We start from the raw sequence: 20,040 nt of genomic DNA on the forward strand, positions 1-20,040 counted from the left end.
TAAGGATTACAAATGTAAAACTCACGGTAACTATGTGATTATACATGTTTTTTACCTAAAATTATATTATTGTCATTAACATAGAAAACATATAATATCAACTTGGATTTGAGACAAAAGGCTGTGTAGAACAGGTCCACCTTGCCTGTTCTACTCCTGACCCTCCCAGCTGGAGGGCAGCTGTGGAAGGTTAAAACACAGAAATTCATACATCTAGTTTAGCACAACACTAAGCACTCAGTTCATTTCATGGGTTATCTTTCAAAATGCTTTTGCTTTACTCTCTAATCCTTCCCCCTCATTCTTTTCCCATTTCTTACTAATTTTCATAAAATGGAAGTCCATGGACCTACTTTGATTTCATTTCTAATATTCAAAAAATCTATTGTTAGGAACTTGATTAATCACCATGGAAATATTCGATTTTTAATGGTGAAAGAAACATTCTAAGAGTATAAAAGATTTCCCCTGAAAGCATGGGGGAACTGGCAGATTAAGCAAACTTCATTTTGGAAAAGTGCACTTCAGTTGAAGTACAGGGTGGGGTATAAAACTAGGGCAAGTTCTAAAAGACTTCAAAACTCATGTTCGGCTGGGCGCAGTGGCTCATGCCTGTAATCCCAGCACTTTGGGAGGCCAAGGCAGGTGGATAACCTGAGGTCAAGAGTTCGAGACCAGCCTGACCAACATAGTGAAACCCCGTCTCTACTAAAAATACAAAAATTAGCTGGGTGTGGTGGCAGATACCTGTAATCCCAGCTACTCGGGAGGCTGAGGCAGGAGAATCGCTGGAACATGGGAGGCAGAGGTTGCAATGAGCTGAGATGGCGCCACTACATTCCAGCCTGAGTGACAGAGCAAGACTCCGTCTCAAAAAACAAACAAACAAACTTCATGTTCAAGATGTCTTTGTTCAAAAATAAAGTAAAAGTATTCACAAAGTTGGGCCGGGTGTGGTGGCCCATGTCTGTAATCCCAGCACTTTGGGAGGCCAAGCAGGTGGATCACTTGAGGCCAGGAGTTCAAGACCAGTCTGGCCAACATGGCGAAACCCCACCTCTACTAAAAGTATAAAAATTAGCCAGGCGTGGTGGCACATGCCTGTATCCCAGCTACTCAGGAGGCTGAGGCAGAAGAATCGCTTGACCCCAGGAGGCAGAAGCTGCGGTGAGCCAAGGTCTTGCCACTGCACTCCAGCCTGGGCGACAGAGTGAGACTCTGTCTCCAAAAATAAAAGAAACAAGTTATAAACCTAGTCACCAAATTATGAGTTCGTTAAACAAACTGCACATTCCTTATCTTCTGAAAGGGGTAAAATAGCTGCAGTGGTATTATATTTCCTATCTACAGTGAAAGACATTACATGTGAGGAGGAGTATGACAAATACATCTCAAAACACTATTTCTTTTCTTATAGACTTATTTTTAAAACCAGTTTCCTTGAGCCAAAATATTGACTATACCTTCAAAAAAATCAAAATCTTGTAAGTCATCAGGTAGCCGTGGCAGGACGTCTGAAAAGTCCTCCTGGTTCAATTCCAAGTCATGTGGAATGTCAGTGATCTCATTGGCAATGTCGTCCGGCAACTCATCAGCACTCAGCTCTGGCGTGGATGGGCTCCTGGGAAAGAGGACACTGTTGGTCCCATAACTCCCTCTTTATCTTCACATCAATACCACCAAGCCAAGTTCATTCAACATGAAAAGAAGCTAATGTCAGGCAGGGCACAGTGGCTCATGCCTATAATCTCAGCACTTTGGGAGGCCAAGGTGAGAGGATCACTTGAGGCCATGAGTTTGAGACCAGCCTGGTCAACATGGCAAAACCTTATCTCTACTAAGAATACAAAAATTAACTGGGCGTGGTGGCGCACACCTGTAATCCCAGCTACTCAGGAGGCTAAGGCATGAGAATCGCTTGAACCTAGGAGGCGGAGGTTGCAGTGAGCTGAGATCATGCTACTGCACTCCAGCCTGGGCAACAGGGCAGGACTCTGTCTCAAAAAAAAAAACAAAAACAAAATAAAAAAACAAGCTAATGTCTTTTAGGTATTTTTTTTAAAGGTCAGAAAGCCCTGGCAGGTCTTGAACCCAAGCACAGGGATTAGACAGATGGAAAGTAAGGAAGTAACCACTTGAGCTAAAGCCAATCCTAACGTCTTCTAGGTTTTTTTTTAGACAGAGTTTCGCTCTTGTTGCCCAGGCTGGAGTGCAATGGCGTGATCTCGGCTCACTGCAACCTCTGCTTCCTGGGTTCAAGAGATTTTTCTGTCTCAGCCTTCCAAGTAGTTGGGATTACAAGTGCCCACTACTATGCCAAGCTGAATTTTTTTTTTTTTTTCAGTAGAGACGGGATTTCACCATGTTGGCCAGGCTGGTCTCAAATTCCTGATCTCAGGTGATCCACCCACCTCAGCCTCCCAAAGTGTTGGGATTACAGATATGAGCCACCATGCCTGGCCTTTTTTTTTTTTTTTTTTTGAGGCGGAGTCTTGCTGTCACCCAGGCTAGAGTGCAATGGCACGATCTCAGCTCACTGCAACCTCCACCTCCCATGTTCCAGCTATTCTTCTGCCTCAGCCTCCCGAGTAGCTGGGATTACAGATGCCCACTACCACGCCTGGCTAATTTTTATACTTTTAGTAGAGATGGGGTTTCACCATCTTGGCCAGGCTGGTCTTGAACTCCTGACCTCATGATCCACCTGCCTCTGCCTCCCAAAGTGCTGGGATTACAGGCGTGAGTCACCACACCTGGCTCTAGGTTTTTTATACTCACCAGAAACATGAGAAATTTTAACTTACAGTGTCTCCTCCCCCACTTTAAAAGAAGGAAATCTGAAAATAGAATCACTGCAAAAATACAGGCCTTACCATATGCAGTCACGTATTTCTGCAACCTTCACCCATGTATTAAGAGGCAACAACAACTACTAGGTAATACTTTTACTTCAAATTTGTACAGTGAATCACAATTTGGTGTATCAAGTGTGTCTTAATGCTTTTTAGAAGAATTTCAAATCTGGTCGAAATAATAATTTTAGAAATGAAATTAACAACGGGTAAAATTGAAATGCTTAGCTAAAACAAAAGCTTCATTCTCCTGGTCAAAATGTTTAACCCTGCCAAAATAAATAATGCCTCATATTTTTGATGGAATACCTCTGTTGGAACATATATGGAATTTCTGCTAAAATTTTTTCAAGTTAGAGGCCAGGTGCGGTGGCTCATGCCTGTATTCCCAGCACTTTGGGAGGCCGAGGTGGGTGGATCACTTGAGGTCAAGAGTCTGAGAGTAGCCTGGCCAACATGGTGAAACCCTGTCTCTACTAAAAATACAAAAATCAGCTGGGCATGATGCCACATGACTGTAATCCCAGACTAGGGTGGCTGAGGCAGGAGAATTGCTTGAACCCTGGAGGCAGAGGTTGCAGTGAGCCGAGATCGCGCCACTGCACTTAGCCTGGGCGACAGAGCAAGACTTGGTCTCAAGAAAAAAAAAATGTTTTTTAAGTTGACAGTATACAATTAAACCCAATTTCAGCATCTGTTCTCTTTATTGTAAGCAAAAGCTTAATTTTAGATCAAATATAGCCAGATACAGGTAAAATCTAAAATTTATACCAAACACTATTTTAAAAATCTAGGCTGATATATTAAATGGCTTCTGTAGCCTAGTGACAGCTTTACGATAACCACATGAAGCTAGATGTTCTGAGAAGAATCAGAAGATGTAAAGAAAAATTAGGTGCCAGTGGCAACACTGACCGGATCTGAGAGGCCTCCACTGGCAGTGAGACGCTGGCGGGCATGCTGAGGTTCCCTTGGGGGACGGCAGGGGGAATGGGTTTTTGGGGTCGACGAGGTCCACGCCTTCTCTTCTTCTTGTGTTTTTTGGTTAGTGCAGGAGGCTTGGTTTTTTTCCTGGGTTTCCTCTGCTGCTGGTGCTGAACTTTACGGGAGTTATCTCCTCTCAAGAAATTATCCTTTGGAATGAATAAATACATTTTTAAACTGAGATTATCTGGGAGAAACCTGACAGCTACCTAAAAAATACTTAAATCTCTTAATATTCCGTATTAATGCCTAAAACATACTGTATGCCCGAAACTATGTATAACAATAATGAAGACACCAAACTTCATCAATTCCAAGATCTACATTTTAATGTCTCTGCAATTGGGAAGCATTTTAAATTGTCGGCATTTTACCATTGTGGTCAGCCTGCTGATGGTCATAATAGCTGCCACTGTCCAAACACACACACACACAGTTCCAGTTCTTTGTCCTGGCATCGTTTCTGAATTAAGGTTATGTACACTGTTGGTACTACGTGTGGAGGAAAATTTTTTGTGAATGTAGAAAGGCACGAAGAGTAGCAGGCATAAAATTAATATTAGTGGAGCACATATTCATTACTGAAGTACTGACCACAATTCTTTTTTTTTTTTCCCCTGTAAGGAAACAACCAAGTGAAAAAGGAAAATAACCACAAAGTAGATGAAGTTGTTCTATTGCTGAAGTACGCAGAAAATACTCCCTTTCACATGTCAAGCAGCACAGCCAAAACCAGGAACAGTATATAAGATAAAAATCTATGTCTAGATAAGTCTTTTAAAAGCTCTTTAATAAGTCTAAAACAAAAATTCTAAGTGATAAGAAAGTACTGCATCACTGGCAACGTTTTTTTCTTTCTTAGTGGCATATAAAACAGTGGGGTTTGCAATTGATGTCACCTTTAATTAATTCCCTAATAACTCTTATAGCTAAATAAAGATTGTAGACCATAGTAGTTTAAGACTAATAACTATCACTAGCATCAAAAAATGGAAAAGAAAGAATAAAATTGAAGTATAAATTCAGGAAATCTAAAACAGGTTTAATCCTACTCAAATGCTTGAATGTAAACAATTACAGATTAAGTCCCAAATACACAAATTTAAAACAGACCAAAAAAAAGGGGCCACTTCTGGCCAGACGCAGTGGCTGATGCCTGTAATCCCAGCACTTTGGGAGGCTGAGGCAGGCAGATCACCTGAGGTCAGGAGTTCAAGACCAGCCTGGCCAACATGGCGAAACTCCGTCTCTAGTAAAAACACAAAAATTAGCTGAGCCTGGTGACATGTGCATGTAATCCTAACCACTTGGGAGGCTGAGGCAGGAGAATCGCTTGAACCTGGGAGGCAGAGGTTGCAGTGAGCCGAGATTAAGCCATTGCACTCCAGCCTGGGCAACAAGAGTGAAAGTGAGTCTACTTCTCAGACTCTGTAGTTCTTTCTGTCTCAACACTTGAGGTCTACTTGTATTATGTCCACTATTTAACTCAAAAAATGGTGACTGCACAAGGACCAGTACCCGAACATGGCGCTCTGCATCCATCCAGGCTTTCCCTCCAGCACCAGTGCTGATCTCAGGAGGAAGTTAGGGAGCTCTCACCCAAGAGAAAATAAGTCCTATCTGTAAGACTCCCAGTGATCACCTGGGTCAGGTTTTAGGTTCCTGCCTGATTCTCCTAAGCTTGTGTGGAGTGGCCTTGTGGCACTCTTGGTACTGTGCCAGATACTTCACACAGAACAGCCCGTGACTGATACCTGCCTTGCTCGCCTCCAGAGAGCCAGAGTCCCCGCTCCCTGAGGCTTTCCTAATGCCAGCTGTTCTTTTACCTAGCTTCAGTGCACAGTGAAATACTATTCACTCCCAACTTTTGTCTCATTCTACCTCTATGTCAAGGCAATGCACTCACCATCTGTCATAGGATCTTACAAAGGTGGAATCCCATGTTCTGCCTGACAGCTGGGACTTCCTGCAGCTGGAGTCTCCTACCAATGGCTGTCACATTCTAGTTCTGAATCTTAACCCCTTACATCGGTGTGCCTAACCATTAATGTAGTCAACAATTACTTACTGAGCATCTCTAAGTGCTAGGGATACAGCAGTGAACAAAAAAATGCTCCTGTCCTTGTGAAGTTTACATTCTAGTAGAAGAATACAGAAAATAAACACACTAATGAATAACTGTTAGGCGGACAAATGTTAGGAAGAAAAATGAGGTAGAGTATGAGGATAAAAATTGACAGAGTAACAGGCAGGTGGAAGACTTCTTTGATGAGGCGACACATGATAAACCAGCATGAAAGGAGTGAGCCATGCCAAAACTTGGGAAAAGGCCAGGTGTGGTGACGCATGCCTTTAATTCCAACACTTTGGGAGGCAGTGGCAAGAGGATGTGATGGGAAGCCATTAACAGGTTTTGATTATGGAGCTAATATGATCAGATGTATAGTCTAAAGGGCCTGCTCTAAAGGCTAATTACTACAGAATTCCCTTTCTATGACATTCTGGAAAATGTGAAATTATAGGGGCAGAAAATAGATCAGTAGGGATGGAGTAAAGGGATGACTACAAACGGGGTAGTATAAGAGAATCTGGGGAGCTGTTCTGTATCTTGATTTAGGTGGTGGTTATACAACTGTATGCATCTACAAAACTCCTAAGAGTGTACACTAAAAAGTGAATTCAATTCAAAGAAAGTAGAACATATACACACCCAGCCTACTCTGGCTGCTATGTAAACAACATACCCCCTGTGACAGGGGCATATGGTAAGAAGGGAGATCAATTAGGAGACTATTACAATAACCCAGGCAAAGATAACGATAGCCTTGACTAGAATGGTAGCAGTGAAACTGATAAAACGTGTTTGGATTCAGAATATAATATGAAAATAGAGGCTGGGCACAGTGGTTCAGGCCTGTAATCCCAGCACTTTGGGAGGCCAAGGTGGGCAGATTACTTGAGGTCAGGAGTTCAAGACCAACCTGGCCAGCATGGTGAAATCCCGTGTCTACGAAAAAATACAAAAATTAACTGGGCATAGTGGCACGTGCCTGTAGTCCCAGCTACTTGGGAGGTTACTGTGGAAGACTTGCTTGAACCCGGGATACAGAGGTTGCAGTGAGCCAAGATTGTACCACTGCACTCAAAACTGGGTGGGTGACAAAGAGACACTCTGTCTCAATAAAAGAAGAAAAAAAAAAAAAAGGCAGAGCCAAGAGATTTACACATAGTTTTCATCTCCCAGTGTCAGTCTCTCACAGGACTACTGATGGGGTACAAGTGCTTGTTACAGTCTCTTATGTAATTTTTAACCTAAAACAAAAATAGCTCAAACTAGTGCCAGATTCTTTAACTGTCTTCAGAGAAAAAACCATTTTCAAAAATTTGTATTGTAAATACTTTAAAAAATTTTGATTAGTATAATTGTGATTGTCATATTATTATATAAAATATATATTATTTTATGACTAATTTACATTATACTAATTCAGTCTTAGGTTTGCCTCATTGAATTTGCCTATAGGAAAGTTTAGCCAAAAAGAATAAAACCGCGTTCAATTTCTCTAAAAGCGTTCACATAGTAATTTTTATAGGAGGCCGGGCACGGTGGCTCACGCCTGTAATCCCAGCACTTCGGGAGGCCGAGGCGGATGAATCATGAGGTCAGGAGATCGAGACCATCCTGGCTAACACGGTGAAACCCCATCTCTATTAAAAATACAAAACTTAGCCAGGTGTGGTGGCGGGCGCCTGTAGTCCCAGCTACTTGGGAGGCTGAGGCAGGAGAATGGCGTGAACCCAGGAGGCAGAGCTTGCAGTGAGCTGAGATGGTGCCACTGCACTCCAGCCTGAGCAACAGAGCGAGACTCCGTCTCAAAAAAAAAAAAAAATTGTTATAGGAACCAAAAATTCACTCATAGTAAGTTCCTAAAGCAGACACTGAAGTACAGTTTTTCTACTTAACAGTATCTTCCTACTCTTAGAAGTATGCTGGAATGGCAGAACTTTAAAATGAAAATATGCGGTCTCAAAAATAAATAAATAAATAAAAAAGAAAATATGTGGCTGGGATCATTTATTTCGTGATTTGAAAGCTACAGGGCCCCCATTACCATGGGTCTGTGAAATCATCAATGAAGGTCCACAAAAGTGGTTCAAAAAGCATATAGAAGTTATTCCTTAGCTATGACAAAGCCTGAATAAGCTTTAAAAAAAAAAAAAAAAAAGCCTATATTCGCTGGGCATGGTGGCTCATGCCTGTAATACCAGCACTTTGGGAGGCCAAGTTGGGAGGATCACCTGAGGTCAGGAGTTCAAAACCATCCTGGCCAACATGGAGAAACCCTTTCTCTACTAAAAAAACAAAAATTAGCCAGCACAGTGGCATGCGCCTGTAATCCCAGCTACTCAGGAGGTTGAGGTGCAAGAATCACTTGAACCCAGGGGGCGGAGGTTGCAGTGAGCCGAGATTGCACCACTGCACTACAGCCTGGGTGACAGAGTAAAACTCCATCTCACACACACACACAAACGCCTATATTTTAAATGTTTTTATATTAAAGTGGGAAAATAATTATTCAACATTTGTAATATGTAATCGTAATATGTACTTTAGTATACAAATTTTTCAAAACATATTGTCTGTAAAAGAAACCTAAAAACTAAAGAAGTTCTTGGTGAAAGAGCCAGTTGGTCAGGTTTGGCTCTGTGTCCCCACCCAAATCTCATCATGTAGCTCCCATAATTCCCATGTGTTGTTGGAGGGAGACAGTGGGAGATGATTGAATTATGGGGGCGTGTCTTTCTCGTGTTGTTCTTGTAACAGTGAATGGGTCTCACAGATCTGATGGCTTTAAAAATGGGAGTTGCCCTGCACAAGCTCTCTTTTTGCCTGCCACCGTCCACGTAAGATGTGGCTTGCTCCTCCTTGCCTTCTGCCGTGATTGTGAGGCCTCCCCAGACATGTGGAACTGTTAGTCTAATTAAACTCCCCCCCTTTTTTTTTAATTGCCCAGTCTCAGGTATGTCTTTATCAGCAGCATGAAAACAGACTAATAGAGCAAATTAGTACCAGTAGAGTGGGGTGATGCTGAAAAGATACCCAAAAATGTGGAACCAACTTTGGAGCTGGGTAACAGGCAGAGATTGGAACAGTCTGGAGGGCTCAAAAGAAGACAAAAACATGGGAAAGTTTGGAACTCACTGGAGACTTGTTGAATGGCATTGACAAAAAATGCTGATAATGATATGGACAATGAAATCCAGGCTGAGGTGGTCTCAGATGGAGATGAGGAACTTGGTGAGAACTGGAGCAAAGGTGACTCTTGTTATGTTTTAGCAAAGAGACTGGCAACATTTTGCCCCTGCCCTAAAGATTTATGGAACTTTGAACTTGAGAGAGATGATTTAGGGTATCTGGCGGAATAAATTTCTAAGCAGCAAAGCATTCAAGAGGTGACTTGGGTGCTGTTAAAAGCATTCAGTTTTTTTTTGTTTTTTGTTTTTTTTGAGACAGAGTCTGGCTCTGTTGCCCAGGCTGGAGTGCAGTGGCCGGATCTCAGCTCACTGCAAGCCCCACCTCCCGGGTTCACGCCATTCTCCTGCCTCAGCCTCCCGAGTAGCTGGGACTACAGGCGCCCGCCACCTCGCCCGGCTAATTTTTTTTGTATTTTAGTAGAGACGGGGTTTCACCGTGTTAGCCAGGATGGTCTCGATCTCCTGAACTCGTGATCCGCCTGTCTCGGCCTCCCAAAGTGCTGGGATTACAGGTTTGAGCCACTGCGCCCGGCCAGCATTCAGTTTTAAAAGGGAAACAGAGTATAAAAGTTTGGGAAATTTGTAGCCTGTCAATGCAATAGAAAAGAGAATCCTATTTTCTGAGGAGAAATTCAATCCAGCTGCAGAAATTTGCATAATTAACAAGGAGCTAAATGCTAATCCCCAAGACAATGGAAAAAATGTCTTCAGGGCATGTCAGAGGTCTTCACGGCAGCCCCTTCCATCACAGGCCTGGAGGCCTAGGAGGAAAAGATGGTTTCATGGGCCAAACCTAGGGCTCCCTTGCTCTGTGCAGCCTAGGGACTTGGTACCCTGCATTCCAATCGCTCCAGCCATGGCTAAAAGGGAGCAAAGCAGAGCTCAGCTGTTGCTTCAGAGGGTGGAAGCCCCAAGCCTTAGCAGCTTCCACATAGTGTTGAGCCTGCGAGTGCACAGAAGTCAAGAACTGAGGTTTGGGAACTTCCACCTAGATTACAGAAGATGTACAGAAACAGGCTGGACATGGTGGCTCATGCTTATAATCTTTAGGAGGCTGAGGCGAGCGGATCACCTGAGGTCAGGAGTTCCAGACCACCCTGGCCAATATGGTTAAACCCTGTCTCTGCTAAAACTACACACAAATTAGTCAAGTATGGTGGCACATGCCTGTAAGCCCAGCTACTTGGGAGGCTGAGGAATGAGAACTGCTTAAACCTCGAAAGCAGAGGTTGCTGTGAGCCAAGATCAAACCACTGCACTGTAGCCTGGGTGACAGAGTGAGACTCTGTCTCCCCCCCCCAAAAAAAAAGATGTATACAAATGCCTGGATGCCCAGGCAGAAGTTTGCTGTAGGGGTGGGGCCCTCCAGGGGAACCTCTGCTAGGGTAGTGCAGAAGGAAAATGTGGGGTGGGAGCCCCCACACAGAGTCCCTCCTGGGACACCACCTACTGGAGCTGTGAGAAGAGGGCCACCATCCTTTCGACCCCAGAATGGTAGATCTACTGACAGCTTGCACCGTGCACCTGGAAAAGTTGTGGATACTCAATGCCAGCCTGTGAAAACAGTCAGGAAGGGGGCTATACCCTGCAAAGTCACAGGGGCGGAGCTGCCCAAGACTATGGGAACCTACATTTTGCATCAGCTTGACCTAGATGTGAGACATGAAGTCAAAGGAGATCATTTTGGAGCTTTATGATATGACTCTCCACTGGATTTTTAGACTTGCATGGAGCCTGTCTTTGCTTTGGCCCCTTTGCTTTGGCCAGTTTCTCCCATTTGGAACAGCTGTATCTACCCAATGGCTATACCCCCATTGTATCTAGGAAGTAACTAACTTGCTTTTGATTTTACAGGCTTATAGGCAGAAGAGACTTGCCTTGTCTCAGATGAGACTTTGGACTGTGGACTTTTGAATTAATGCTGAAATGAGTTGAGACTTTGGAGGACTGTTGGGAAGGCATGATTCGTATTGAAATGTGATATGGGATTTGGGAGGTGCCAGGGTGGAATGATATGGTTTGGCTCTGTGTCCCAACCCAAATCTCATCTTGTAGCTCCCATAATTCCCATGTGTTGTAGGAAGGACCTGGTGGGAGATGACTGAATTATGGGGCAGGTCTTTCCTGCGTTGTTCTTTAATAGTAATGGGTCTCATGAGACCTGATGACTTTACAAATGGGAGTTGCCCTGCACGAGCTCTCTTTTTGCCTGCCGCCGTCCATGTAAGATGTGACTTACTCCTCCTTGCCTTCCACCATGATTTTGAGGCCTCCCCAGCCATGCAGAACTGTGAGTCCAATTAAACCTTTCTTTTGTAAATTGTCCAGTCTCAGGTATGTCTTTATCAGAGGTGTGAAAACAGACTAATACACCAGTGAGTCACACACATTGAGACTGAGGTTCAAAAAGCCTGAATCCTTAGTCCCTAGTTATACACCAAGCTGGCGGCAAAGCCAGGATCACAGGTTCCAACTATTAAGTCCTGGTCCAATACCCATTCCCTCACCCTGAGAATCCCTGAAAATTGTAACATGCCTATAGAGGGCAGGAAGCATCTCACTTTCTAGTATATAAGATACCTAGGATATGTACATAAGATACCTAATACTGAAAGTATCTTGCAGTAACTGCTTGATGGATGAACACAATAAAAAGGAACTTCCTTTAAATGATTATATTTAATTTAGATATTCCTCGAATTCAAATCCGTCTCTCCTCCAAATTATTCTGAATTAATTAGGATTTATGATACTAGCATTAACTAAAGCAATTAATTACGTTCAACAGATTTCTAGAAAGGCTGGGCCTTTGAAATTTTATGAACTATTCACAACATTTGTAGAACTGTATATAAGAAAGCAAAAACTTAGAGACATAGGAACAAAGAATATTTAGAAATTCTGCTATGTATAAGAAACATATTTTAAGGGAATAAAATGTATCTTAAGGGAATAAAAATCCTGTCTCAAAACTTGTTTCAGTGATTTATATACATACACAGTTTGTGCTAAGTCACAAAATATTTCCTACAGTGGATAGCTACGAAAAGTTTGAAAGCCTCTGTTGCAGAACTTACCATTTTTTTGGCATGTTCTTCACACAGAGGTGTCTGATGTGTAATGTCAAAAACTGGCACAGAGCACTGCTGTCCATCTGCAAACTTGGCTGTGCAACTTGAGAAGAGCTGCTGAGAGTGGTTCAAGAGGATATCTGGGTATTTTTTAAGTTAGGAATAAAACACACTGAAACTCTAATTTTTCAATTTCTATATAAAATTTGCTTGTTCCCTTACTTACGTTTAATAAGTACAAACTTTACTATCCATAATAAATATAAATATTACCCGTATCAGCACTAGCTCCACTACTGATATGGGAAAATAATAGTAGAATTTATCAGATGACAACTCTGAAGGGCTCTGTTTTGCTAATGGGATCCTGGCACCAGTCTCCTTAACGACCATTCTGAACCAAATTGTGTTATTTGGAAAAGCAGGGCCATTTCCTTCTTAACTTGTGAACTCCACTTAAAGTTCCACTCAAAGTTTTTGCTTTTCGTTTTGAGATGAAGTCTCGCTCTGTTACCCAGGCTGGAGTGCAATGGCACAATCTCGGCTCACTGCCACCTCCACCTCCTGGGTTCAAGCAAGCGATTCTCCTGTCTCAGCCTCCCGAGTAGCTGGGATTACAGGCATGTGTCACCACATCCGGATAATTTATCATATTTTTAGTAGAGACAGGGTTTCACCATGTTGGTCAGGCTGGTCTCCAACTCCTGATCTCAAGTGATCCACCCACCCCAGCCTCCCAAAGTGCTGGGATTACAGGTGTGAGCCACCACGCCCAGCCCAGACAAGGTATTTTTTAGAGATTATGATTGTTCACCACAAGCTGCCTAGCAGGTAGCCCAAGGATCCTGGATCAGCTTAGCCATATATCATCTTTTCTATCTGAATGCAGTATTCTCTTACCCACAACCATATGAAGTCTACACATATTCACTAAGAGTATTATGTAAAATACAAAATTGAGATTATAGGCGTAAGCCACCGTGCCCGGCCAATGGTTTTCTTTTTTTAAACAGCTCTTAAAAGGAAAATTTTCTGCCTATGATACTTACAAAGAATAAAAATTTAAAGACATAATTATTAAAAACTCATCTTTCCAAATTTGAATATTTTGCTTCACATTTCCAGCACCAAACTCAAACTCACAACTTATGAAAAATTACTTTTAAATCAAAACTTTACTATTGGCCAGGCATAGTGGCTCACACCTATACTCTCAGCACTGTGGGAGGCCAAGGTGGGTGGATTTATTGAGCCTCAGGAGTTCAGGATCAGCCTGGGGAACAAAAAAGTATGAAAATTAGTCGGGCATGGTGGTGCATGCCTGTAGTCCCAGGTACTCAGGAGGCTGTGATCACCTGAGCCCAGGGAGGTCAAGACTGCATGGAGCTGTGATTGTGTCATACACTCCAGCCTGGGTGACAGAGTGAGACCCCGCCTCTAAACAAACAAACCTGAGCTTTACATCATCAATATTTTTAAGCACTCCCTGCTTTTAGCTACTACATTTCCTTAAGACTTACCTTATATCTATTAAGTACCTTTGTGTTTTTCCTTTATATTTTTTAGGTATAACTATAAAGTCTTTATTACATAGAAAGAGCTGCTGAAAAAGCTGTTCCAAGAACAGAAAAGAGGGCAAAAATTAAATAGATGGTAAAGATAACTAATTGCTGCTATTTTTAAATGCTACCTAATTTTAAATATTCAATAAAAGTCACAGCAATAAGATTTCATCACTAACCTAAAGCTTCTTAACATAGGTTTTCCTCAATTATACTTTAAAAGAGATCTTCTTTCCTAGTCAGTGATGTTTGTTACCTTTCATTCATTTCAAATCAGCACTGTACTCATTAAAAGGAGTAAACTAATCTTACAGGAAAAAGTACTATAAAAGTGTAAAACTGTGTAACTGTCTTAGAAGACTAAAAACAGATTTTAATAATGTGATTTGATTTTGTCCATCAATGAGTGTTATAGTTCCTTCTTAGAAGCTACCAAGAACCACCTGAGGGATCAGAATTCTATTAACAAAATATAATTAAGTGACAGACACTGGAGGAACCTGCTATTTGCTATCAATTTTGCTTATTTTTTGTGATTTTTGAATAAAACAGGAACAATTATTCAGAGGATGTCATGAAAATTATAAGTTACATAAAATTATTTTAAACATTAAATAGTTATGGTTTCAAAAGTAATTCACTTGATTTAAAAATGAAATATATAGCCCCAAATTAGGATGCACTTTTTCAATGCACATTCCATTTAGTTGAAAGGATACGTTGGAAACAATGTCTGGTGAATGGAAGGGCTTTGTTAGTGCACTGTTCACCCTTCACGGTTCCACTGCATGCTGCTGGTTCCACCTCCCTCAACTTGGTCCGGCTTATGCTAAGGAGAGAAAACCACAAAATTAATTTTTTAAAAATGCTTTAAGAATCCAGGGTAATTTTTTAACATGATGTCACAGCTCTGTAACACTCTCATTATAATATTTATAACATCTACAGCCGCTAAATAAAATGCAAATGTGAGTTAAAGAAACACGGTATTACAATTACCAGTTGTGTTATTTCCCTAATCTTCTGACATTCAAAGTAAATAATTACATCACAATATGTTTCAAGTATGTCTGTTTTTTTTTTTTTTTTTTAAGTGATGTTTTATTTCCCTTTTCTTCACAAAGAGGCAGTAGAGAAAAGTGATGAAGAACATGAGAGAAGAATCAGAAAGACCTGGTTCTAAATCTCAGCTCTGCCTCTTACTAGCTGTGTGACTACGGGCATGTTGCTAGGCCTCATTTGAGCCTCAATTTTCTCATCTGTGAAGTAGAGACAATAAGGTACCTTGAGCTGGCAGGGTTGTTGGGAGCATAAAAAGATAAAGCACATCTAAACCACTTATATACAGTATATAGTATTACACAGTAAACAGTCAGTGGTTGTTAGTCATGACTATGATTATCACCACTATTAGGAATTGATTGCCTCATGCTGCTAAACCCATAAATCTGCAAAAAACTCTTCATCTCAAACATCGGGAAGAGGATACTGAGATGCAGAAATGGCTGAGTGGCTTTTATCCTCCAAGGTGAACTCACTTTAGATCCATTTTTTAAATTTTTCTATTATATGTGCAATCCTTGTTTCATTAAATTTTATCTCCACTTTGTACACTTAATGTTTAAATATTTCAACTTATTTAAAATCTTATGAATAAGCAATGTATTCACATGAATCCATAAAAAAAATGAAAGAACGCTAGGCAGTGAAGAAGCGACTTCTCACCCTTGCCCCCTAATTTGCCAGCCCCTACTCCCTCTATAATATGTATTCATTTTATTAGTTTGCAGATCCTTCCAGTTTCTTTACACAAACATATAAAAACACAAATAAGTAACATTTAAATTCTCAGAAGTGGGCCAGGTGCAGTGGTTCACACCTGTAATCCCAGCACTTTGGGAGACAGAGGAGGGCTCCCAAAATCAAAAAGGATCACTTGAGCCCAGGAGTTTGAGACCAGTCTGGGCAACACAGGGAGACCCCCATCTCTATTAAAAAAAAGAAAAGAAAAAAGACAATTCTTAGAAGTACAAAACCTATCCTATCTACGTGACTCTATAAAGCATGACAAACCATTAGGCCTTTACAAGTCTGAGTATGAAGAAAAAAATCTACTTAACGTACCGAGTTCAAGTCAGATATCACAAACAAAAAATCTTTTGAGCTGTTTGTTTCTAGTATCTTTCTCAGGGTTTCAAAGGAATGATTTACACTAATTAGGTTAAGGCCACACAGAATCTAAATTACATATGAATTCACACAAAAGATAAATAATACTTCTACCATAGTTATTAATTTCATATAAACACTGTTTATATGTCCATGCTGCTGCCTTAAAACCTGCCTTAACTAAGATTTCTGCAAGATTTGTCAGGATTATAAGAGTAGGGAAGTGGATCATAGAACTAAACAGTTTATTCCTAATAGTTTATCATTTCTTTAAAAAGTTTACATTAAATTTAGCCCTATAAAAAGAATATATAATTTCAAATAAATAAACCCTTACTATTCTGGCAGCTAAGCTCAAATTCTCTTGGTCTAGATTTAAACAGAAGGGTCTCTATATTAAAGGGATACTTCTCTTTTTTTATTTTGAGACAGAGTTTTGCTCTGTTGCCCAGGCTGGAGTGCAATGGTGTGATCTTGGCTGACTGCAACCCCCGCCTCCGGGGTTCAGGTGATTCCCCTGACTCAGCCTCCTGAGTAGCTGGGATTACAGGTGCCTGCCACCACGCCTGGTTAATTTTTTGTATTTTTAGTAGGGATGGGGTTTCACCAAGTTGGCCGGGCTGGTCTTTAACTCCTGACCTCAGGTGATCCACCCACCTCAGCCTCCCAAAATGCTGGGATTACAGGCATGAGCCACCCACCCTGCCTAAAGGGATAATTTTCATTAAACACTCTAATAAACTGCTCAGCTATCTTCAAAGACTAGTGTATAATACATTCTCTTATTTTCTTTATTCTAAACTTGCAAAATAACTATTGATTTCATTTTTTAAAATTGCCTTATGTTTCAATAACCCCATGGACAAATAAAGGTAAAAATGGCCAGACACGGTGGCTCACATCAGTAAATCCCAGAACTTTGGGAGGCTGAGGTGGGTGGATCACGAGGTCAGAAGTTCAAGATCAGCCTGGCCAACATAGTGAAACCCCGTATCTATTAAAAATATAAAAAATTTAGCCGGGCGTGGTGGCGGGCACCTGTAATCCCAGCTACTCGGGAGGCTGAGGCAGAAGAATCACTTGAACCCGGGAGGTGGAGGTTGCAGTGAGCCGAGATCGCACCATTGCACTCCAGCCTGGGTGACAGAGCAGAACTCCATCTCAGAAAAAAAAAAAAAAAAAAATGTAAAAATGCTTGATGTAATGTTAGATATATTTTATTATCCAAATAAGCCCAAGAAAACAAAGGGAATTACCAAAACTTTTTCATGTTTTTCACATTTAAAAAATCTACTACAGGATTCCCCTTGACGTGCTCTATTGCATCTCCCATAAATGATGTTTTCATACAAACAACATTAGTCACTGTACGATTGTGGGCTGCAAGATACTTAATTTCGGTTCACATACTTGAAGCTATTTCAATGGCTTATTCCACTTACTCATCAATAAATACGACAAAGTTATTTGATAGGAAAAACTACCATTATTTAGCTTGTATACAAACTATATCTTATTTTATTGAGAAGGAGTCTCCCTCTGTCACCCAGGCTGGAATGCAATGGTGCAATCTCAGCTCACTGCAAGTTCTGCCTCCCGGGTTCAAGCAATTCTCCCACAGCAGCCTCCAGAGTAGCTGGGACTACAGGTGCATGCCACCACGCCCAGCCACCATGCCTGGCCAACAAACTGTATTTTAAAGGATCCAGGCCGGGCGCGGTGGCTCATGTCTGTAATCTCAGCACTTTGGGAGGCCAAGGCAGGCAGACTACCTTAGGTCAGTTGTTCGAGACCAGCTTGGCCAACATGGTGAAACCCTGTCTCTACTAAAAATACAGAACAATTAGCCAGATGTGGTTGAAGGGTGCCTGTAATCCCAGCTACTCGGGAGGCTGAGGCAGGAGAATCACTTGAGCCCGGGAGGTGAAGATTGCAGGGAGCTGAGACAGCGCCATTGCACTCCAGCCTAGGGAACAAGAGTAAAACTCCATCTCAAAAACTGAAAAATTAATAAACGGTCCACATTAGAAGGCAGCCATTAAACTTTTAATTTCTAAAATATGTAATGCCAACCTTTTATATATCTTTTTTTTGAAACTGGGACTTTGATACCAAAAATATCAAATAGAGGGCAGCATGCAACTAAAAGTTGACTTTCGTGACCCTAGAATATAATGTAATATAAAAAGCTGCCGGCCAGGCACAGTGGCTCATGCCTGTAATCCTACCACTTTGGGAGGCCTGTGGAGGGCAGATCAGGTCAGGAGTTCATGACCAGCCTAGCCAACATAGTGAAACCCTGTCTCTACTAAAAATACAAAAAATTAGCCAGGCATAGTGGCGTGTGCCTGTAGTCCCAGCTACTCAGGAGGCTGAGGGAGAAGAATTGCTTGAACTCAGGAGGTGGAGGTTGTGGTGAGCTAAGATTGTGTCACTGCACTCCAGCCTGGGCAACAGAGTGAGACTCATCTTAAAAAAAAAAAAAAAAAAAGCTGCCAATCACCAAAGAATGATTATGATACATTGTTACATGATTATCAGCCATACACTGGCCCATAAACTTTTCACTAATCATGGGTAACACAACCAAATATCATTCAATCAATCTGAAAACTGTAACAGGGTCCATCTTGGTGTGTGTTTGTTGTGGCAGTTATCATTCATGTTTTTTAAATATCGCTGACGTCACTTTGGAAGATGTTCTGAAAATAACCAGTTAAGAATCGTAGATAAGGCCGGGCGCGGTGGCTCAAGCCTGTAATCCTAGCACTTTGGGAGGCCGAGACGGGTGGATCACGAGGTCAGGAGATCGAGACCATCCTGGCGAACACGGTGAAACCCCGTCTCTACTAAAAAATACAAAAAAAAAACTAGCCGGGCGTGGCGGCGGGCGCCTGTAGTCCCAGCTACTCGGGAGGCTGAGGCAGGAGAATGGCGTAAACCCGGGAGGCGGAGCTTGCAGTGAGCTGAGATCCGGCCACTGCACTCCAGTCTGGGCGACAGAGCGAGACTCCATCTCAAAAAAAAAAAAAAAAAAAAAAAAAAAAAAAGAATCGTAGATATATACAGTTTTCCATACAAATGCCAAATTTTTCCAAACTCATTGTATAATCTTTTACATCTCTGACAAGATCATAATAATATATTAGACTCAGCGTACATATTTACATACAAATTGGTTCATGCTGGACAATTCTACTAAAAGTATACACCTGAAAGCATTATATCATATAAATGTTAGATATCATTATTTTATAACCTGTGTCAAACTGAGTAAATTCCTTCAACAAATAGAGAACAGAACTTCATTTATTCAATTATATTCACTCATTCATCAATACTGGAGATTTAGGAACAAACTTGTTCCTGCTCTCATGGAAATTACTGTCTAGCATGAGAGACAGACATTAATATAGGTATAAAATTCTACAATTAAACAGAATACAGAGCACAGTAGGCATACATAGTAGAGGGAACCTATCATAGTCCAGGGAATCAGGGAATGTATCTCTAAGAAGATAAGTCTCTGAGTAAGCTGAGACCTGAAGGATGTTCTAGAACAGATATTAGATCCAGAGGACTCAGAGGTCTAGGAGTCAGGCAAGATGATTTGGGTGTAAGGGAAGAGTAGGCTGCAGCCATTACATATGGTATGTTAGATACTTCAAACAACTGCAACCTGTTCCACTTTTGGAAAACTCTTAAGGGCACAGCGCATCCATGTGAGATATGCAACTGAAAATTAGGTCACTTTATTACAACAAATGAAAAGCAAAATACACAACACTAAAAATATCAAAAAAAGGCATATAAGTAATATGACCAACAGCTACAAAATAAAGGTTATATTTTAACACTTTGTTTTATTTATTTATCTTTTTCTTGTTGTTTGAGACGAAGTCTTGCTCTGTCACCTAGGCTGGAATACGGTGTCACAATCTCGGCTCACTGCACCTCTGCCTCCTGGGTTCAAGCGATTCTCCTGCCTCAGCCTCCTGAGTAGCTGGGACTATAGGCGCCTACCACCATGCCCAGCTAATTTTTGTGTTTTTAGTGGAGACAAGGTTTCACTATATTGGCCAGGCTGGTCTCAAATTCCCGACCTTGTGACCTGCCCACCTCACCCTCCTAAAGTGCTGGGATTAC

At 41.5% G+C, this 20,040-nt stretch overlaps 1 protein-coding gene across 7 annotated transcripts in view; it reads right to left on the reverse strand.

Annotated features, from left to right (window-relative positions):
* Positions 1–20,040, reverse strand: part of INO80D (INO80 complex subunit D) — a 96,196-nt gene that overhangs the window by 12,053 nt on the left and 64,103 nt on the right. For all 7 annotated transcript variants that reach the window (XM_009182862.4, XM_009182856.4, XM_009182861.4 and 4 more), the window contains exons 7-10: positions 14,445–14,554; positions 12,170–12,303; positions 3,768–3,985; positions 1,464–1,621 (exon numbers count right to left, since the gene is read on the reverse strand). In XM_009182862.4, the coding sequence (XP_009181126.2) occupies positions 1,464–1,621; positions 3,768–3,985; positions 12,170–12,303; positions 14,445–14,554 (620 nt within the window). The remainder of the gene's footprint in view (positions 1–1,463; positions 1,622–3,767; positions 3,986–12,169; positions 12,304–14,444; positions 14,555–20,040) is intronic.

The sequence above is a fragment of the Papio anubis genome, chromosome 10, assembly GCF_008728515.1.
Source record: "Papio anubis isolate 15944 chromosome 10, Panubis1.0, whole genome shotgun sequence".
Taxonomy (NCBI): Eukaryota; Metazoa; Chordata; class Mammalia; order Primates; family Cercopithecidae; genus Papio; species Papio anubis.